The sequence below is a fragment of the Carassius carassius genome, chromosome 34 (assembly GCF_963082965.1).
Source record: "Carassius carassius chromosome 34, fCarCar2.1, whole genome shotgun sequence".
In the NCBI taxonomy this organism is placed as follows: Eukaryota; Metazoa; Chordata; class Actinopteri; order Cypriniformes; family Cyprinidae; genus Carassius; species Carassius carassius.
This window is the reverse complement of record NC_081788.1, coordinates 50,648-74,101: the sequence shown is the minus strand read 5'-3', so window position 1 is coordinate 74,101 and position 23,454 is coordinate 50,648. Positions and strand designations below refer to the sequence as shown.

Below are 23,454 nucleotides of genomic sequence, written 5' to 3'. Positions count from 1 at the left end.
CCACAGAAGGTGGTCCTCGTCGTTGTCAATTGTGGGGGACTGCATGTAGGCACTCAGCTCAGCTTCTATGGCAGCAGTGGGATCGATTGGTACTGTTGGACTTGCGGTGGATCTTTTGAAGAAACTTCCCAACGACTTTTTAGCCTTTTTGGTGGGTGGGGGTGAAACTTCTTCCACTCTGGTCTCTCTGCACTCAATAGAATGCTAGAAAATAGTAAAAAAATAAATAAATAATAATAATAATAATTTAATTAGTTTTATATCTGAATGATCATTACTGTATGAACAACACAATTCAGCTAAATGTAAACTTAAATATTTACTAAAATGTAAGATAATGTATTTAAATGGAAGGAACTCTTCTCCTTTACTCCATTCTAACCATTATTTTTACTTTGTGTTCCATCATCTTCATCTCTGACACCAGTCTGGCTTTGATGATGGGGACGTCGTTGACACTGATGTATTGTGTCTTGTATCTTGCTATGACAACATAGCAAAACGTACCTATTGTCAGGTGTAGCCTGTGTCCAAAGCACTGAAGGCGCGTCCAGCCATTCACCTCCAAAGCCTTTATCATGTTCGATGCATTATCAGTCGTCACGCAAACTTGTTGGTCGTCCTTCAAGTTCCAGTCTGCTAACGCACCTCTCATTTCCTCCACTATATTATCTCCGGTATGCTCCCCGGGGAAGAATGATGTCTGCAGACAGCGGGTCTTGAGTTCGAAGTTTGTTGTAATAAAATGGACCGTTAAACTTATGTATGGTTCGGTTGTCCGGCTCGATCACAGGTCCGTGGTGGTGGCGAAATGATCGATTTCACGGAGCTCGGATTCAACACTCATTTTACACTCATTATAAAGTTTTGGAATGGCCACTTGATTAAAATGTGTTCGGGATGGTATTTTATAACGCTTGTCCAGCGTCCGAACCATTTTTTTCAGAGCCTTCTTTTTGAGACAGTGTACACAGGTACCATGTCTTTTGCAATGTGGTATGTTATTTCTTTATGTCTGGTGGACGTCGACTCGTTGATTTAAGCCTACATTTCAAAATTTTGTGTCAGAAAATGTATTGTTTTTAAGCCTTTCGCACGTACCATCACACAGGTGTAATCAGTCTAGGCTGGTCCCTGTAGCGTACGATCAAGTGCATCACATGATCAACTGCTAAATTCAAATGTTGAATTTAGCCAGAGACAGGCGCGCTCAGAGCTGTCATATATCACAACTTTTCAGTGTTTTCAACCACATACTGTTTATTTAAGGTTTCAAACATATAAATTCCCATAAGTACTAAAAAAACAATACATTTAGAGTTTGTAAAATACACACTGATGTCTATGAAAGAGGTAATAATAATCCTTTCCATTATAATTCGACACGTTTTATTCATATCAGATACACATTGTGTAAGTAACTTCAATGTTTACTCTATTCTATTCCCAGTTCACCAGCCACTTACTTTTAAGTATTTCGGGAGAAGTGGATGAATTCACGTGTTGTAAACATAGAGGTTGTAAATCCAACAGATCCGATTCTCTGAACTGCGGCACAAACTAACACGGCAGCGCCCATCGCGCACACAGCTCAACTAACGCGATCGTTATAAAGGTGTTTAAACAACAATATACTTCCACTTGCATGTATTTGACAATCGGAATATCAGATATTTCATGCCATAGCTAACACATTTGTGAATATTCTGAATAAAAAAGGAAAAATTACATAAAAGCAGATCATCATTCATTCAGCGCTGTTGCTGCTGCGGTGTGTCACGTGACAAGCAATGATGCGTCACCATGGAAACGGCGCCCCCCCTCTCACAATATAGTTCCCACGTCCCTGGTAGTGTGTGCGCGCTGGCTTTAGTGGTGCATTCAAGGGCACTCGAAAAACTGTTGTTTGTTGTGACTGCCAGAGTTGTATGCAGGGCGAGCGCGGAGAGGGGAAATCTATATCGTCTATATTGTTGCTTTTTTCGATAGTAATATCTTGAAAGTTCATATCTAGATATAGATACGATAACGATATATTGTTCAGCCCTACTGTCCATGTCCAGAAAGGTAAGAAAAACATCATCAAAGTAGTCCATGTGACATCAGAGGGTCAGTTAGAATATTTTGAAGCATCGAAAATACATTTTGGTCCAAAATTAGCAAAAACTACGACTTTATTCAGCATTGTCTTCTCTTCCGTGTCTGTTGTGAGCGAGTTCACTGCAGTGTAGTGATATCCGGTTCACGAACGAATCATTCGATGTAACCGGATCTTCTTGAACCAGTTCACCAAATCAAACTGAATCGTTTTAAGCGGTTCGCGTCTCCAATACGCATTAATCCACAAATGACTTAAGCTGTTAACTTTTTTTAATGTGGCTGACACTCCCTCTGAGTTCAAACAAACCAATATCCCGGAGTAATTCATTTACTCAAACAGTACACTGACTGAACTGCTGTGAAGAGAGAACTGAAGATGAACACCGAGCCGAGCCAGATAACGAACGAAAGATTGACTCGTTCTCGAGTCAAGAACCAGTTGCATCGGTTTTCGGATCACCAGTAGTGATGGGAAGTTCGGTACATTTCCGCAAACCAGTTCTTTTGGACAGTTGGATTCAATAAACCGGTTGAAGAAAACTGTTCACTGGTTCTTTTGAGCTCGACGTAATGACGTCATTGGTGATGATTGGCCTTGATTCAAGCCTTCGGTTTACCCGCACTTATAACATTAGCACAGAATCAGTTCAGAATCAATCACCAAAATAATCAGTTCGGTGCAGTCGCTCTGTGTGTCGGTCTGCTTCACACTGAATCACACATGTACAGTATCATCAGCTCCTCGGTTCACGAATCGGACGCGTCTGACAGAAACTGTTCTTGACTCGTGAACGAGTCAGTCTTTTTTTTCGTTATCTGGCTCGGCTCGGTGTTCATCTTCAGTTCTCTCTTCACAGCAGTTCAGTCAGTGTACTGTTTGAGTAAATGAATTACTCCGGGATATTGGTTTGTTTGAACTCAGAGGGAGTGTCAGCCACATTTCACGAGTTCACATCTACGTATATTTAATACAGTAAGGTTATGCGTATTTGGTGTGCTGTCCGGGTGGAGTGCTCCGAGCTCGGGATGTGGCCCGAACCCAGAGTACTCCCCCCAGTTGTGGTAAGAGTAGATGGATCTATAAGTGAGGAGAAATGGGTTGGAGGAGGGATGCTGAAAACTGTCAATGAACAGAGGTAGGTTCTGCTGTTATTTATACCTTGTCATGAGTTGATTACTGATTGGTCTCCACTTGTGTCAATCAGGTTAATGAACTGCGACTGCTCCTCCCGAACTTTGTTATAAAACATCATTAAAAAAGTTAACAGCTTAAGTCATTTGTGGATTAATGCGTATTGGAGACGCGAACCATTTAGAACGATTCAGTTTGATTTGGTGAACTGGTTCAAGAAGATCCGGTTACATCGAATGATTCGTTCGTGAACCGGATATCACAAACTGCTTTGTTTTGAACTCTCTCACAACAGACACGGAAGAGAAGACAATGCTGAATAAAGTCGTAGTTTTTGCTATTTTGGGACCAAATGTATTTTCGATGCTTCAAAATATTCTAACTGCCCCTCTGATGTCACATGGACTACTTTGATGATGTTTTTCTTATCTTTCTGGACATGGACAGTAGACCGTACACACAGCTTCAATGGAGGGACTGAGAGCTCTCGGACTAAATCTAAAATATCTTAAACTGTGTTCTGAAGATAAACAGAGGTCTCACGGGTTTGGAACGACATGAGGGGGAGTTATTAATGACATAATTTTGATTATTGGGTGAACTAACCGTTTAAAATGCATCAACACAATCTTGTGAAAAGGGATCATTGTTATTATTATTATTATTATTATTATTTAAGCCCATTTAGTTAAACATAACTTAAAAAAAAGGCTTCAAGAGTAAGCAAAGACCCAAAGCAACAATCCTAAACCATAACTACATGTTGAAATCTGAAATGGTATGATGCCTGTTAATATTGAAAGTAGTATTTACAAATTTTGTAATCACAAAGACACATTAGTAACACACTAACATTTCAATGTTTGTTGAATTTTGGGAAAACATAAATTACCAAAAGGTTGTGTGGTAATTTCATTGCCACTTTAGAGAGACTTCCGAGAGATCATTTGTTTTCTTTTTTTTTAATACTCCTATGCTGTGTTCACACCAAAGGCCAATAGAGCATCTGGCGCGAATGATTTCAATGTTAAGTCAATGCAAAGGCGCGTTTACGCGCGTCTGGAGGTCTCGCGGCGCAAATGAGGCGTTTAGCGTGTCTGGGGCGTTAATTGAGCATCTGGCACATTACGCGCGAATTGTGCTTTTGTGCATTTATGTGTTTGACGCGAATTCGCGTCTGCCGCCCGAGTTGAAAAATTTGAACTTTGGCATCAATTCGCGCCGCGTTAACCAATCAGGAGCCTGCTCAGGAGTCACTCATTCAACATGGAGGAAATACTGATGTTGTCAGTAAGCAGTCAACCGGAGCTTTATGACACAAGTATCACACACAAGTTCATATTTCAGGAATAAAAAGGACCTAGCTTGGAAGAGTGTGTTGTAAATACACATTTAACTTTTGAGTCACGTACACGTTTATAGACCCGCGGCCTTCCCACTGTTTTTTTAACAACTATTTTCCCCCTAATATAGCCTATAGCTACTTTTCGCTAACAAGATAATGCAGTTTATTCAGAGGACGTGTGCAGGAAAAAGTGGAAAAGACCCGAGTGCTCGATCAACATCAGCTATCTTGCAAACAGACAACCGCTAGCACTTGCCCCTCCCACAAGAAGTGGATTTCGCCTCAGACGCGTGCAATTTCGCTTCAAACTTTTGCTTTCTATGCACGTCTATTTCGCTCTAGACGCGCGACTGCATTCAAAATGTTCAAGCGGCAAACTAAACGCGGTAGACGCAAATTTGACGCTCTATTCGCGTTTGGTGTGAACACAGCATTAGACCACTGCCCAGTACAGTACTGTAAATGTACATGGTAACGTGTGTGTATTTTACATATGAACACATTTATTACTGAAATGCTGGGAACTGATTGCAAGAATAATAGTGATTGGGAGGTGTTTAGAAGAAGAAGGAAAAAATGAGGGCAAAGTCACAAACTTTTGGGCCACTATTTTGGCAGCAACAGGTATGCAATCAAATGTGAAAATTTGTGTTATTTACATAAATTAGATCATGCACAACTATTAATTTCAGTACACCACCAAACAAGTCAAATGTTTGCCGGTAAATAACAGGTTGCATCAACTTACTTAATTTTTTATATCCATCATTTTGAGAGATAAAATGCAAGACTTAAACCACCTTAAAAAAAAAAAAAAAGCCTTAAAGCGATTTAAACCACAGTTTGTTAGTTTTCCTATCATTTAAATAGTATATTTGAATTCTTAATGTTGACCTTGTGAGATACTGAGCACATGTAAAGTGAATTTCATAGAATCACAGGCCAGGAATAAGTGCACACATGAGAAGTCATGCAGATTTATTTGTACAGACGTCTCTCGACAAGTCGAGCTAATGTGTGTTTGTTTAGTTTACAAGGGGGAGGTGGAAGTGCCACCGTCTCCTGCATCATCTCACCACAGCAGTACGCAGGAGAAGCGCACGCCGCAGGGCAGCCAGAACTCACTCAACACCGTCAGCTCGGGCTCCGGCAGCACCAGTGGCATAGGCAGCGGCGGAGGCGGCGGCAGCGGCAGCACTGTTGTCAACATGACGCCCGCCACCCTGCAGCCCTACGATGTGGAGATCCAGCGCACCGAGAACGAGGGCTTCGGCTTTGTGATCGTGTCATCCGTGTCACGGCCTGATGCAGGCACTACCTTTGGTATGATGTTTTCTTGTCAATGAGTATGTTTAAATGCACTTGGTCAGCTCACATCTGAGAGATATAGAGAACTGAGAATAGAAGACACATGTAAACCCGCCAGCTGCACCTTTTTAACTATTTATGACTATTATTTGATTTTCGGAGTTCAAATTCTCATTGAAGATTGGAAGGCTTTCCTTGACACTAGAAAATAGCTTAATTTACTTTTTTTGTCTCTTCTTCATCTGAATTGTGATACACACACACAAACACAGCAGGAAACACATGTGCGGCCATGCCCCATAAAATAGGCAGAATCATCGAGTGCAGTCCAGCAGACCGCTGTGGGAAGCTGAAGGTGGGTGATCGTATCCTGGCGGTCAACAGCTGCTCCATCACCAACAAATCGCACTCGGACATCGTCAACCTCATCAAAGAGGCCGGAAACACTGTCACGCTGTGCATCATACCCGGAGACGGTGAGTTTGTGTCTTCTGCTGAAAATCATCATTAGACACATTAATGCTGCAGAGGTTTCTTGCATTGGACTGATATCTCCACTTGGCCTTTCATTTCTTTCTTTCTGCACCATTCCTGTGTGGATTTGCTTGTCTCTGTCATTATCACGCCCAACAGTTTTTACAGATGACCTCATGTTCTCCTCAAGCACTCTGGAATAATTTGGTGCACATAGGTATGATGGCAGTTGAGTGTTATGATGGCAAGGTTGCTGGACCTTGAAGCAACAAAATACTTCTGTTTCATTTGAGGAACTGTAGCAAAGGCAGCAGAAGTAGCATTATCTTCCTTGCTAACCTCCTGTGATTTGTACTTTCTCATAACTGATAAGTCCATAATAACTAGTTCCAAAATAAATGAATAACTGCATTTACAACAAATCTGTTGAGAAACAGTAGCTGCGTGTACATAGACCCTGAAAGTCTGTTTGTAATCTAGTAGCACAGCCTGAATAAAGAAGTCACATGATACTGATATTTCATTCAGATTGTGTGGAAACAAACTGAAACTAGAAGTTTCTGCGCATGTTCAATGACAGAAATGGCATAATGATGTACAGTTGGAGGCCAACCGAAATGATACTTCTACCGCTGTGCATCCTGCCACGTCTGCAAAGTGCATTTGCAGCTTTTGACCGCTGACTGGCGCTTTAACCACAAGTTATCAAACAAGCGCATCAAAGTAGAGGTCGACCGATATATCATTCGGCCGATATATCGGGCCGATATTTGTAATTTTTTAATATATCGGCATCGGCCGATATCCGTGTTTAGTAGCGCCGATTTAAAGTCAGGCACGTCGGCGGGCAGCCCCGTGTTATTGGTGCGGTGGAAAGTGCTGCTGCAGCAGCATGTGAAGCACCCCGAGCCAAAACTTTTGGAAGATTCAGCAACACTCCTGGGAGATAAAGGTAGTCAGAGAATTTCACTCTGTAAATGGGGTGGAGAAGTTGGCAGCTCTCACAAACACTGCGCCGTTCCTCCGCCGCTCACAGACAGCACCGCGCTCGGAGAGACAGCTGTCCTGGAGCTGCCCAGAACCGTGAATCACATTTGTTTGGAGCCATGGTTTGATGCAGACAATAACCAGTTTTCCATCCAACTCATTTGTATTTAGGGATGTCAATATTCGATAATTTCCATGATCGATCGTCGTTTAAATTAATGATCAATTAATTACCTTAATGCTGCAAAATGCGTCTGCAACGGTATTATTATTATGTGCAAAAGCCACTTGGAAAAAAGCTTTCTCACCCGAATTAAAGGGGTTTTAGACTGAAAAAAATGCTAGTAGCAGGACTGTAAAATGAATAGATGTGATTATGATCATTTGATAAAATGAAGAGAGCGCGCCATACGTTTGAGATCATCATACTTTGCTGACTGTTTCCCGTCAGGGAGACCACTGAATGCGCCTCTTTAAATGGTTTCGTGGTGCTCGTTGTTGTATTTTAAAACGCAACTGCAATGTTTTCAAATGACACTATAGTAGTGGAGCAACAGATCATCATTGACCCGTGATCTGTTCAGATCAATATCTTCGGTTCGGCACACACGTGACCCGCGGATTGATTTATGAAAAAAAAAAAAGTTGCGCATGTTCAGTCCACACTCAGTGGTAATGGCAAGCGGAGGAACGGAGGAGCTTGAACGGCCCGCGCATTTTGGCTTCCCTGTCAGATATAATGATGAAGGAAAGAGGTTAGAGTGAAAAGATTGTGCCAGATCTTTATGAACAGGAGAAGAAAACAGTTGTGGATGAACTATCCCGAGCATCCTCTGTAGCACTCACGACAGACGAGTGGACGTCCAGGGGGACGGAGAGCTCTGTGATGATAACTGCTCACTTCATCACAGCACACTGGAAGATGAGAAGTCCGGCTATTATGTTAAAAAGAAGATATTATGTGCACTTTAAGTTGATTTCATATTTTTTAATTTAATAATTTAATGTTAATAAAAATAAATAAAAAAATAAAAACGTATTGTATTGTAAACGTATTATTTGTCTTGGCCTTTTTTTTTTTTTTTTTTTTTTTTTTTTTTTTGCTGATCCGAAAAATGATGCGATCCATACGAGGACGAGCGAGCGCGGGTTTGACCAGATGTATTTGGAGGTTATTGCTTACGTCTCATTCTGCACATATCCAAATGTTTCCATATTCGCAATGTATCTGAATGTTAAACTATAATATTTTTTATTTATTTAATGTAAACTAGACGGAAAGATCATCCTCTACACATGAGAAAAAATGTCCTTGGCATAACAGCAGAGTGGACCGGTATACTACGGTCTATTTAAACTGACCAGTGTAACCTTTTAAATGTTTGGTTGACTGTACTTTATTTTAATAATGAACAGACTGCGATGTAAGTTTGAAATTAGAATGCACTTTAGATGTTCTGTGTCATTTATACCAAACACAAATGTTGCTGGTTGCTAGTGTGTTTGCAGCACTACTGTTATTTTATTTTTTATATATTTCATTTTTTTATATTTTTCAGTTTAATTGATTTTTATTTCTAAAATTGTATTTATTTAAATGTATATTTGAGTTTACATTTATGTTCCAACAAACTTGAAAAATTCTACTTGATAAATGCTCTAAAACTTTTATGTAAATGATTGACTTTTATATTTATATATATATATATATATATATATATATATATATATATATATATATATATATATATATATTGCCTGTTTTATATATTTAATACTTTGGAATACATTTTTTATTTTAATTCCGTGTCTTCCACCACCGATATACGCGTTTCAGCTTCAGTGACTCAGTTTTTCATCTGCTCGACATGTGTCACTACCGCAGACAATTTCTCTAGCACTGGATCAATCTTGTTATCCAAAGCCTTATCGACGCCCGCCAGGACTTCTGCTGTTATTTTCTGATAACAGCAAGATTTGAGAGATGGTTCAGTCAGTGCTCAATAAATGATGATAAATTTAGAAATGTTGTGCATCCACTTATTATTATTGTGACATTTTAGCATGCAAATGAAGGGGAAAACTTCAAGATATCGGCCCTAAAAATCGGCAGCACATATCAGCCATCGGCTGACCCGGACCTCTAAACATCGGCATCGGCTAGAGAAAAACCCATATCGGTCGATCTAGACATAGCACATTTTTGAAAAAAGACGTCAGCTTTGCCTCACTGATGTGTTACATTTGACGGCTGCAGTCTGGGAAAATGGACGCACTTGTGAAGAAAATAACAGCAAAAGTCCTGGCGGGCGTCGATAAGGCTTTGGATAACAAGATTGATCCAGTGCTAGAGAAATTGTCTGCGGTAGTGACACATGTCGAGCAGATGAAAAACCGAGTCACTGAAGCTGAAACGCGTATATCGGTGGTGAAAGACATGGTCTCAAGAGATAGTGTGGACTTGAACGAAAAGGAAAAAAAAGCTTGACACGGCCCTGAAAAAGATAGATGACCTGGAAAATAGGAGCAGGTGATGCAATTTATGAATTATTGGCCTACCCGAAGGGGAAGAAAGGACGAACCCGGTATCGTTCCTTAGGACCTGGCTGCCTAATCTGTTTAACATTGAATTCAAGGACCACCAGGTAAAGATAGAGCGCGTGCATCATGTCCCTTCGCGCCCTCCTACACCAGGAGAAAGACAGAGGGCGTTGATGCTAAAACTGTATTATTTTCAAGACAAGGTGCGCATTCTGCAAGCAGCGAATCTGCGAGTCAGGTGATCTATAAACGCCAAAACATCTCTATCTTTGAAGATTTTTCTGTGGCCATAGTGAGAAAAAGACAAGCCTTTGGAAATGTTAAGAAAAGACTCTGTGAACGATGAATTCACTTTGCTATGATATATCCAGCGACTCTACAAGTTGAGCACAACGGCGGCAAAAAGTTCTTCAAGCAGTCAACAAAGGTTGAGTCTGCCCGAACCATCAACCACAACTATTTCAGGCCCAAATCGCCCCGGAGAGGCTGAATGATACATTATTAGTTTGCTCATGTTCTCAATTACTTAACGTCACTTCTGCGGGTTTTTTATTTTCCATTCTTTTTCTTTTTTCTCCCTTCTTTTATATTTTAAGGAGTGCAACTGGACTTAATTATTGGGACTTAACTAAGCAGTAGTCTACTTGTAGTAACTTTTCGTTCAGAGTTTGAGGGGGGCAGACGTTTAAAGGAAAAATAAAAGGAAAATATAACAACAGTATGATTTAAATATTGAACCAATAAGTATATAGAAGGCTTGCTGTCTCAGCGGATTGACAATCATTATATCAAAGCTCTTTCATCTTGCGGTGTTCCTTTTGAATACTGTGCATTTTTTGTTTGTTCTATCCAAGCTTTGGTCATGTAATGTTTCCAAGGAGACAGAGTGGCGATCACTAGTGTTCTCAAATGTGAAACTGACCAGTGTCCGACTTCCCTTGTCTTCTCTCAAAAATGTCTGTAAGTTGGTAAATGTAAATATTTCTATGTTTTATGTTCAACATGCAGGGCAACACAACTCTACCTATTTTATTTATTTAATTTTTCTCTTCTCAATATCATACATGCTACCACCATCTATTCAACTCTGTGGCTATACATTTCCTGTGTCTCAGAATAGCACAGACTACATACACTTCAAAACATGGCAGGGTATCTCACATATTGGTGCAGCTGGAGTATTTAACTAACCCTTGGCTATGTCAATGAATAAAACAATATTAAACATATATAGTTGGAATGTAAAGGGTGTTAAAAATACAGTAAAAAGAAAAAAGATTCATTTAAAAATAGATCAAATTCACATTGCATTTTTGCAGGAGACACATCTAACAGACAGTGAGCATGTCAAATTGAAGAGAGACTGGGTAGGACAAGTCTGTAGTTCGTCATTCACCAGTAAAAGTAGGGGAGTTGTCATTCTTGTAAATAAATGTATACCACTATCAGATATTAATACATATTTCAATAAATCAGGACGGTTTATTCTGCTTAAAGCTACACTAGCTGGACAACCCATTACACTTATGAAAGTCTATGTCCCCCGTAATCAATTCCAATGAATTAATTACACCGGTTTTTTCCAAGTTTGCTGAATGGCAATGTGAACATACAGTCGTGGCCAAAAGTTTTGAGAATTACATAAATATTGGAAATGGGAAAAGTTGCTGCTTAAGTTTTTATAATAGCAATTTGCATATACTCCAGAATGTTATGAAGAGTGATCAGATGAATTGCATAGTCCTTCTTTGCCATGAAAATTAACTTAATCCCAAAAAAACCTTTCCACTGCATTTCATTGCTGTCATTAAAGGACCTGCTGAGATCATTTCAGTAATCATCTTGTTAACTCAGGTGAGAATGTTGACGAGCACAAGGCTGGAGATCATTATGTCAGGCTGATTGGGTTAGAATGGCAGACTTGACATGTTAAAAGGAGGGTGATGCTTGAAATCATTGTTCTTCCATTGTTAACCATGGTGACCTGCAAAGAAACGCGTGCAGCCATCATTGCGTTGCATAAAAATGGCTTCACAGGCAAGGATATTGTGGCTACTAAGATTGCACCTAAATCAACAATTTATAGGATCATCAAGAACTTCAAGAAAACAGGTTCAATTCTTGTAAAGAAGGCTTCAGGGCATCCAAGAAAGTCCAGCAAGCGGCAGGATGGTCTCCTAAAGAGGATTGAGCTGCGGGATCAGAGTGCCACCAGTGCAGAGCTTGCTCAGGAATGGCAGCAGGCAGGTGTGAGCGCATCTGCACGCACAGTGAGGACAAGACTTCTGGAAGATGGCCTGGTGTCAAGAAGGGCAGCAAAGAAGCCACTTCTCTCCAAAAAACATCAGGGACAGATTGATCTTCTGCAGAAAGTATAGTGAATGGACTGCTGAGGACTGGGGCAAAGTCATATTCTCCGATGAAGCCCCTTTCCGATTGTTTGGGGCATCTGGAAAAAGGCTTGTCCGGAGAAGAAAAGGTGAGTGCTACCATCAGTCCTGTGTCATGCCAACAGTAAAGCATCCTGACACCATTCATGTGTGGGGTTGCTTCTCATCCAAGGGAGTGGGCTCACTCACAATTCTGCCCAAAAACACAGCCATGAATAAAGAATGGTACCAAAACGCCCTCCAACAGCAACTTCTTCCAACAATCCAACAACAGTTTGGTGAAGAACAATGCATTTTCCAGCACGATGGAGCACCGTGCCATAAGGCAAAAGTGATAACTAAGTGGCTCGGGGACCAGAATGTTGAAATTTTGGGTCCATGGCCTGGAAACTCCCCAGATCTTAATCCCATTGAGGTCAATCCTCAAGAGGCGGGTGGACAAACAAAAACCCACTAGTTCTGACAAAGTCCAAGAAGTGATTATGAAAGAATGGGTTGCTATCAGTCAGGATTTGGCCCAGAAGTTGATTGAGAGCATGCCCAGTCGAATTGGAGAGTTCCTGAAAAAGAAGGGCCAACACTACAAATACTGACTCTTTGCATAAATGTCATGTAATTGTCGATAAAAGCCTTTGAAACGTATGAAGTGCTTGTAATTATATTTCAGTACATCACAGAAACAACTGAAACAAAGATCTAAAAGCAGTTTAGCAGCAAACTTTTTGAAAACGAATATTTATGTAATTCTCAAAACTTTTGGCCACGACTGTAGTGTAATTGCTGGTGATTTTAATTGCACACTACTACCAAAACTTGACAAAATGTTACCATCTAATGATAAGCCTTCAAACAGAGCACAAGCTCTGAATGAGATGTGTGAAGAAATTGGTCTGGTAGATGTTTGGCGAGCTCTGCATTCCAGAGATAGAGAATACACATTCTTTTCTGGTGTCCATAAAACTGCAAGCAGAAAAGACTACTTTTTCTCTCCCAAAACTTCAAAATGTAATAGACTGTAATATTGGCAACATTGTAATCTCGGATCATGCTCCCCGTTTTTCTTAGGTTAGGCCTATCCAACCAAATATACTACACGTCTTCCTGGAAATTCAAACCATGACTCGTTCATTAATCAAATTTTGAATCCTACCTTAAAGAGCAAGTTAAACTATTTATTATGGACAATAGTACCCCAGAAGTGTCTCATAATTTATTGTGGGACAATTCTAAGGCATATATTAGGGGATTGATTATCTCCTATGTATCCAAACAGAGAAAAAAGCAGCTGGCAAATCAGAGAAAATTAGAAATTATGCTCCATAATTTAAAAACAAAATGTAATATTTGCACGTCAGATGTGCTCCTGGCCAAGATAGAAACCATTAAAACCTCTCTTGAAGCAATTATTACAAATAAAGCTGAAAAATCTGTGTTCTTTGCTAGACAGCGGATGTATGAATTTGATAATAAACCTAACAAATATCTAGCCAATTTATTGCAGAACCGATCTCAAGCCCAGGTCATATACAGTATCAAAGATAAAGAAGGCAAGTGCCATCACAATAACAAAGTAATAAACAAAATCTTTAGGGCATTTTATAAGAGGCTTTATTCATCCCAATCAGGCCATTTTTCTGGTGATAATATGAATAAATTCCTTGCAAATCTAAATTTATGTGAATCAACTGAGGAACAAAGACAGATGCTAAACAACCAATTGAACTTAGTGAAATTTTGAATTGTATTAATAGCCTTCCCAAAGGAAAAGCACCAGGGCCTGATGGGTTTACAGTTGAATTTTTTCAGAAATTTAAAATGGAGCTAGGGAGCCTAATGCATGAAATGATACAGTATTCATTTGATTCTGATAGGCTTCCTGACTCCATGACAGAAGCCAACATATGTGTTTTTCTAAAAAAAAAAAAAAAGGCAAATGCCCTGAGGAGTGCGGATACAAAAATTGTGGCGAAGATATTAGCCACTCGGCTTAAATCAATTCTTCCCAAAATAATGAATTTTGACCAGACAGGCTTTGTCAAAGGCAGATCCTCAGCTCATAATATTAGAGGGCTTTTTAACATAATTCAATATTCAAATAAGTATGCAAATTCTGGATTAGTCATCTCATTAGATGCTGAGAAGGCATTCGATAGGGTCGAATGGCCATATTTATTCGCTGTACTCTCTAAATTTAACTTGGGTGATGCATTTATTAAATGGGTTAGGATTCTGTACTCTTTCCCCACAGCGAGAGTCATTACTAATGGTCTTAAATCCCCTAGGTTTACTTTAGCACGTGGTACCAGGAAAGGATGCCCAATGTCATCACTGCTGTTCGCACTGGCTATTGAATCACTGGCTGCGACCATTAGAGACAACCCATCCATTGAAGGACTTAGATCAGAAGAGAAAATGTATAAAATTTCGCTGTACGCAGATGACATCTTAATTTACCTCGCCTCTCCACAACAATCAATTCCACATCTTATTGATACAATTTCTAATTTTGGCTCCTTCTCTGGGTATTAAATAAATCTTTCAAAGTCAGAAGCAATGCCGTTAAGTAAATCACACTCCCACAACCTTATAGTCTCTCAACCATTTAAATGGTCTCCTGCAGGTTTTGTGTATTTGGGCGTTAAGATTACATTGAGGCTGGAAAGTCTTTTTTAAAAGCAATTTTGTCCTAATTTTAACTAAAATCAGATAAGATCTAGATAGATGGTGTAATCTTCCTTTATACCTATTAGGTCGTGTCCACCTAGTCAAAATGAATATTTTACCCCGCCTTCTATACCCATTTCAAATGCTACCAGTTCTCATTACCAACAAAGCACTTAAATAGTTGCGTGGCTCCATTATTTCCTTTATTTGGCGGAAAAAAATGACCTAGACTGAGATACAGCCTCTTAACACTTTTGTGTAGATGTGAAGGTCTAGTGCCCCCAGACATTAAGCTATATCAGCTTGCTGCCCAACTTCATTTATACTGGAATGGCACTTGAATGATCCAAACTCAACTTGGATCAGCGCAGAATCCACAACTCTTTAATTAGGCCTAAATAACGGAAGCGAAATTATACAGTGCCTCATGCTTTGCTAAAATAAAGAAAATAATTTATAAAACATGAAACAATTTCTCAATCAGTGTACAGACATATATCGTTTTCCCAAGAAGTTTTATTAAAGGAATTTTAAAATTAAAATATTAAAATATAGGCCTAATATGTGAGAATACTGACATTCTCTGTACACTGATTGAGAAATTGTTGCATGTTTTATAAATTATTTTCTTTATTTTAGCAAAACATGAGGCACTGTATAATTTCGCTTCCATTATTTAGGCCTAATTAAAAGAAGAAACAAATAAATTAAACCTGCACGATTTAGCTTAATTGAAACTCTAATGAATGGACTGATTAATAAAACTCAAGTTCTCTCATTATAATCAACAAAAGCAATGCAAGACAAGTTTATTTATATAGCACATTTCGTACACAATGGTAATTCAAAGTGCTTTACATTAAAGAAAGTAAAATAATCATGAAGAACAAAAATAAAACAAGCAATTTTAAAACGTTGAAAATTATTAAAAAAAATACTTATTTAAAATGAACACAATGTATAAAAAGAGCTTCATTATTTGAAAGGGAGTCTTCTTTACTTGCTTTCATATAAGTTAAATAAAATAAATAAATAAATTGCAGCCGCATTTAAATGCAATTGTGTATCATATTATTTAATGACTGTTTTGTAACAATAGCATGCAGTAAGCGCATTTGTGTAAAGGTCTTTCTTTTATTTTTTGATGCCTAGACTGTACAGATTCGTCTCTCTAGTGAGATAACCCAATTTCGTCAGTCACTGACGTAACGTTGTACATGACCGACTGAAAGAGAACTACAATTCACTGCTGCTACAAAGACTGCATGATGCCTTTAAAAGCAACAGGTGAAGAAATGATGAACATTCAGTTAAATAGCAGCTTGTTTAGAGACAGTATGTGAGCACAGTACACAGCCAGACCCACCTGAATGTATTTGAGTGGCGGCTCTGAAAAGTGAACAACCATATGCATTTAATTAGAGACAGTAAAAGTAAATGGGTCCAATATCATTGGTCTTAAAAAGTGGCTGGGTCTTGGTTCTGAAACCCATGGATTCATTAAAGTATGCACTGTAATGTTCAGAGAAGTGCACATATTCATAGCATCATCCCATATCAATGATAAAATCCAATTCTATGAAGATTATCTGACTATTTATTGCATGCAGTTTAGAAGACAGGGACAGGGATCATTCAGCAACAGCCTTAAACCAATCATTGCTCATGATTGTGAAGGTTGGGTAAACCATTTTTTAATAAATTGCACATCAGGATATTTCGAACTCTCACAAATGAACACATGCATTCACATGCACCCTCGTGAGCAGTTTGATTTAAGATGACTGTTAAGACTGTTTTGATTTTAAGAAGTCTATTTTACCACCCCATCAAAACACAGATAGAGACGGTTGGGAGGTCGGAGACAGGCAGTGCTCAAATCAAACTTTGTATATGCATGTATATATATATATATATTAGTGGTGGGCCGTTATCGGCGTTAGCGTGCTGCGTTAACAGGAGACTCTTATCGGGTGATAAAAAAAATCGCCGTTAATCTATTCTCAAAGTTGGGTTGAGAGCTGGGTCTATACTAGGCAAGCTATGATGACTTTAACCTTGATATTTTAGCGTGGGTGTATACCTAGCCAAATTGCAGTGTAGGGGGTAAGAACGAGTCTTTCGAACCTGTGTATGCCTGCTAGGGCTGTCACTTTTGTAAAACAAAAATCATTTTCGATTTTTAAGACACAAGTGTTCATTGAATCGATTGTAAAATCGATTTTCCATGTCTAAAAAAAGACGTTTCCTTGTTCAATGTCAAATAACGGACGAACGTAAAGAGAGCGCTGGAAACGCACAAGTCAGCAATATTTCTTATTTATTGGCATGAAGTTTCGTGCAGAATAACAAACAGCAACAGGAGTGCAACATTCTCGAAAAAATATATATGCAGAGGGGACGAAATCTCCAAGATTATTTTAAATAATGATTCAATCCACTTCAAACAACTGTTCAAAAAATGAAACTTTAAATGGACTTGAGAACAGGCCATGTGTGTTTTTTTTTATTGAACGTAACCGACACTTAGGCTAGGCGGCACTAGGCAGGCATAATGAAATGCGCAAAAAGGCTAGGGGCATTACAAATTTATTGGACAGGAAAACAAGTCGATCAACATTTTCTGGGTCCAGAGCAGAGAGTTTTTTTATTCACTATATGTCCAGCTGTTGAGAAAACGCACTCCGACCGCACTGATGTCCCAGGGACACTCAGGTACAGCTGCGCAAGGTGGGGGTATTACTGCCAATTTTCCACCACAAAAGCCGGTCGCTGTCAGCTTGCAATGGTCCTTTTCATAACTCAGAATCTCCTGTAACTAGATGCGCGAATGAGGCGAATTCGAGTCTGCCGCGCCGCGAGACCTCGCGTAAATGAGTCTTTACATTGACTTAACACTGAAATCATTTGCGCCAGACGCTCTATTCGCATTTGGTGTGAACGCAGCATAAGGTCGCTTTCGACGTCACTGGGTCTCATAGGCGCATAAAATTTGCTGGTATTTTCTGTCTAGTTTTCGCAATGCATACTGCACTTTCGCTACTCGGTACGTAAACGATCGCTGCACTGCTGCAGACGCACCGCTCCTGGAATGCACTGACGGACCGCAACCGCGTGAACGCTGGAATCCGTTAACATGGGTGCGTAAAAAAATATCAGGCGGAAGGTTGTTTGCACCTTGTGCAATGTGGAATTAGTTTACAGCTTTCTCAAGCAGTTTGTGATGCATTTTGGAAACAGGAGATGAGCCCCTGGTCTAATGCACCACCTGGCTTGAGAAACCCATTCTAAAAGACTTACTTTTAGTCATTATTTTATTTGGTTAGCACACATATTCTGAATGTCTTTGGCAGAATTCTAATGAGCAATTTTAATCTAGATTAATCTAGATTAATTCCAAGATTACAGTGAGATTAATCTAAATTAAAAAAAATTATCTATGCCCACCACTTATATATATATATATAGAGAGAGAGAGAGAGAGAGAGAGTGAGATTATTCTTTCTACCAAATATTATAAGAATTTGTCATTTTCATAAGAATTTTATAAGTAGCACTGCGATGAATTAATTTTGCTTTAGTTCATTTTTGCTCATATTTCAGGTGGCTAATGGTCTAGAATCTGAATCATTGAGTGTACCTGAATCTAGAGATTATACAGTACTCCAAGCAAATCCACAGTTTGACAGTGTTGGTGGGACTCTGGGGTCAGGTTTGGGAAACACTCTTTTAAACACAACTAATGAAACAGTCAAGGTGCATAGGCAAAACATCACAGAACCTAGCAGTTTTGTCACATTGGACACACAGCTGCATGAAAGAGCTGAAATTGGTCAACAGTTCAAATAAATCTATAGGATCTTGTCTGTTTGGTCATATTCTCCACATGTGCTTGGACCCCAATGATTGCCAGTTGTAGCTGCATTTTCTGTGTGATTTAGCAGTGCTTTTAAAACATTGTAACTGTCTTTGTCTCTGACCAAACAGAGACATCAAATGCATCCCTACTGACCAACGCAGAGAAGATCGCCACCATAACCACTACACACACACCTCAGAGCAACGCTGAGCCCAGGTGAAACACACACACACACTTAATCAGAGCATAGATACTTACATACAGTACATACATACGAATGTTATACAGATCCTGGTTAAGTACTGATACTCCTAATAATTATAATAATAATAATAATAATAATAACAATAAAAGTTTTAGTAACATTACTTTTGTTTCTGTTCATCCAGCAGGAATAACAAACCCAAACAAACCCAACCAGCAACCTACAGTCAGGTGAGAGGCTCTGTATTATAACAGAAAACAGGACAGCTCTGATTGAGCAGTGATACATACAGTATCTGGATAAAAAAGTCTTACTTAAATTGGGATATAAATGTTTTAAGGGATCAGGACTACTCCTTTTAGCAGATTACTAGTTGCTTTGTAACTTTTTTCTTACTTTTGTTGTACTATCATTTCTCAAGGCTGAACATATGCTCAAAATATTCAGACCCATTATTATATTTTTTTTATACAGTTTTCAATCTTATACTAAATGAAAAAAGTGAAATTACTAGGCTGTGTAGATAAATCAAAATGCTAATTACTTCAAATAAAAAAATAATGGATCCGCACTCACTTGTGTGCTTCTTGATGATTTGTAATTTGTGTACTTTGTTTTTTTTTTTTTTCTTTACATCCATAAAGCACATATGGATCAGTGGGAATGCTAAAATGGCTAAAAAAAAAAGATTTTCACATCACTCTTCACTCCGTACCTCATAATGACAAAACAAAACACAGATTTGCTGATTTATTAAGCAGACAAAAACCACTGAAATAACTGTTGTGTAGCTAACCTTACACTGAAAAACTGGTAACATGCACTAATAATCTTTTATTTTAAATATTAATTTAATGTAAATTTTCATATAATTTAAGTTAGAATTTAAGTTTAACAATGTTCTTCTTTTTAATACTTAAATATGTGGAAATATTAGGGCTTGCATAGACTAGTCAAGTAGTCGAGTGATCGACTACCTCAACCACTAGTCGCCGCTGTCGGAAACAATCGACTACTCAAGCATGCATTACCCATAATGCGTACAAAGAGTTTGCAATTACGATGTAAATTTTTGGATTACAATATTGCGTGTAGCTGTTACTTTCTATGACCTTATCTATGTTGCATGTAAAATTAAAATATGTAAATATGGGTGTGCCTGAAGCCTTATTTCGAATGGCACAGATAATGGCTTCCAAAATGAATAACAGACAACGAATAATTCTGCCTGCATACTCGGCTGAAGCTGGCACAGTCCGGTGTTTGCTAGATAACAGCTGAGCCAGGGGATCAGCGCAATATTATACAGAGACCTCTAAAGTCACGAGTGTGAAGTGAATCAATGTAAACTTTATGAGTGAAAAGAGCGCAAATCAAACACAGCAGTGCTGTTGTCTCTCCGTGCATCTCTCAGAAATCAGAGCTTGGCAAGAATAATATCACCTATAATAATGCATCATACATGTTCTATTGTATATATTTAAAAGGCAATGATTTAAAACTTAGGCTACGATATGATACGAATGAATGGATTGAGCAAAGCGCGCTCACCAATCAAACAGCAGCGCTGCGCGTCAGTCTCTCAAAAACCAGTTCTCTCTCGAGAACAGGCTAATAATTAACTTAGATATGGATACATTTTCTATTTGGCCTACATGTTTGCATCTTTATCTTTTGCTGGTTTGCGTGGCACACACACACATTTGTTTAGTGAAGTGCACTAAACATTAAGGGTGCTTCTCAATTCTTATTTGTGCATCCTCGTTTCCTTTCCCCGCTCCCTTTCCTCGTGTCTTAGCTCCACCTCTTCAGGATGCGAGGGAAGGACGCAAGGAAAAGACGTGAGGATGGAGGACTTGAATCAAGTGAAATGATTTATCCTCGCTCCCTTCAGCGTTACTTCAAAGTGTCATCAGCTGTGATTAAAGGGATCTTCCATTATGTTGTTAAAGTTTGTTAATTAAGACATTCATAATAAATATTAATAAAGCAAGATGCCCTGTTTGAAATATATTACATGCATTTTTTATTTAAAGTGAAATGGTAAAATATAAATAAAAAATTATTACAACAGAAGGGGGAGGAGAATTTATACGTGCGTCAAGTTAAGTCGATAAAAGACTTCCGCATAGGATACACCTGTGTATCCTCGCTCATCGCTCCTCATGAAGCCTCCTCCCTCCTCGATCCTTGCCTCCTCGTGGTGCAATTAGAGAATTGAGATGTCCTTTAAAGATGGCTATGCTCGATCGGTTTCCGGGTTATAGGATGGAGGAGCGAGGAGACGAGGAGGGATACTGAGAAGCACCCTAAGACTTAATAAAGGATTGAAGAATCCTTTATTTATTCCATCCTGTTCGAATATTAAACACAAATATCCTAATTTCCCAGACAGCAACATAGCATTGGCCCAGATCCGGCCCAGATGTGGGCCTTATCTGAGACAACACTACTTGCTGCCTGGGTTACATCTCCAAGCCAGAATATTGATCTAGAGATGAGCTTTCTATCAAAATTGAAATGTCAACAATTTAACATTTATTGAGAGCACATTTGGCATTAATATCAGGCTATAATAACTTTTTTTTAATTCATTAGCAAATGAAAATGTAATTTATAGCCTATTGTATGTGAATTAATACCATTTTTATGGTTCCCATATTACACAAGCTCATAGTTTTATTTGGTATATTAGATGTTTAGAGGCTTAGCATTGCATAAATAAATAAAATAAAATAAATATTAATAATAATAATCATTTTAAAGTTTTTTTTACACCTCTCTCAAAAAGTCCTGTTTTGCATATGCATACCTGTATGTGTCCTTACTGTAGTAATGACAAAACTTGTCCTGAACCTGCCCCTAAACTTAATCTATGTAGTTAGCTTAAATAAGTCTGTTGGCTAAGTGCCTGTAATGTAAAATAAAATAAAAAATAGTTGTCATGTTTGATTATTGTTTTTGTTGTGTTTGTGTGTGTTTAGGAGGCAGAGTATTACTCTGTTGATCTAGAGAGAGAGAGTAAAGGTTTTGGCTTCAGTCTGAGAGGAGGAAAGGAGTACAACATGGATCTGTACGTGCTGCGATTAGCTGAGGATGGAGCTGCTGCCAAGAATGGCAAGATGAAGGTAAAAAAAGATTAAAATCTTTTTCATGGTGCATGTGTTGAATTTAAAGCAAATTGTTATCAAATATTGGTGTGCTAAAAATACCGATTGTTTCTTGTTCACATAAACCATCAATGTTGGAAGTAAACAATATTGAAAAAACTGAGCAACATACTTTAAAAAAGATTCAGTTTGAAAAAATGTCATTATCGCCATTCATGACAATCTGTACATGCAAAATCCTAATTTCCTTTCCCCACTGATACCAAAAAAATAGCATCTGAAGAACAAGCACATTTTTTGATGTTGTTTTTTTTTTAATAAAACAAAAAAGATTTTCTCTTTTGTGCCACTTATACAAAATGGCATAAAATATGTAGACCAGAATCATTAAATGTCTGTCCAAATGAAGCCCAGGCCTGCTCCTGGTAGAGTGCACCTAAACTTAACACACACTGGAGTTTTTGAAGCCAAAAACAGTCACATAAAAGCTACTTAAACCATTAAAATAACTTCTAGATCAACACGATGCCATCTTGAGCCACCCATAAGTTAATGGTGGTGTTGGCCTTGTTCACAGGTTGGTGATGAAATACTGGAGATCAATGGTGAAAGTACGAAAAATATGAAGCATTCTCGTGCCATCGAGTTGATCAAGACCGGAGGTAGACGAGCTCAACTGCTGCTGAAGAGAGGAGACGGATCCGTCCCAGAGTATGGTGGGTAACAAAAAGTTTCACCTCCTGCTTGAAGTCTTATGCATTTTGTTTTGAAGTGTTTGTTCTAAGTGTTTGAATTGATCCTGAACTGTCTTTTCTTCTTGTTCTCTGCAATTAAATTGTCACTTCTTGGTGATCAATCAGTCTCTGTTAGGTAGTCTGATGTATTCATCTAGAGAGTGAGATTTTCATCTTGTTCTTCTAAATAGTCTTCAGTCAGCAAAAAAGTATGTGCTGCATGTTTCCTTTCTCTTTATTTATCTCTGTTTCTTTCTCTCCCTGATCTCTCATTTTCTGGTGGGCTCCTCAGCTATGATGGGCCCCCATCTTGCTGCCTGTCTGAGGAATGATAAGTTGGGCGAGCCTTGCTTCTACCTAATGGGTCAAAACCAAGCCACGGTTTGTAAAGGACATTCTGTGTCTCAACCCCTTCCTGTCACCCAGTCACACATTATAAGCCCCGCTTGGCGCACGCGTGTTGTGGCCCTCACCTGCTCTCATGCCACGCTTTCATCTTACCCTGGTGAATCCATTCTGCTGCTGGCCTCTGATCGCACATGCAGTGGGTTCATGTTCCCGATGGATGCCTGTGTGATGTAGAGTGTGTGGATGTTGAGCACGCA

The 23,454-nt window shown here is 38.9% G+C and overlaps 1 protein-coding gene across 8 annotated transcripts in view; it reads left to right on the top strand.

Annotated features, from left to right (window-relative positions):
• Positions 1-23,454, top strand: part of LOC132115292 (membrane-associated guanylate kinase, WW and PDZ domain-containing protein 1-like) — a 219,212-nt gene that overhangs the window by 188,897 nt on the left and 6,861 nt on the right. For 4 of the 8 annotated variants that reach the window (XM_059523667.1, XM_059523669.1, XM_059523666.1 and 1 more), the window contains exons 17-22: positions 5,607-5,900; positions 6,158-6,361; positions 18,929-19,016; positions 19,190-19,235; positions 21,990-22,133; positions 22,693-22,831. In XM_059523667.1, the coding sequence (XP_059379650.1) occupies positions 5,607-5,900; positions 6,158-6,361; positions 18,929-19,016; positions 19,190-19,235; positions 21,990-22,133; positions 22,693-22,831 (915 nt within the window). Of the gene's footprint in view, positions 1-5,606; positions 5,901-6,157; positions 6,362-18,928; positions 19,017-19,189; positions 19,236-21,989; positions 22,134-22,692; positions 22,832-23,141; positions 23,231-23,454 lie in introns of all 8 variants that reach the window. The other 4 variants (XM_059523671.1, XM_059523672.1, XM_059523673.1 and 1 more) reach the window with 3 other exon arrangements.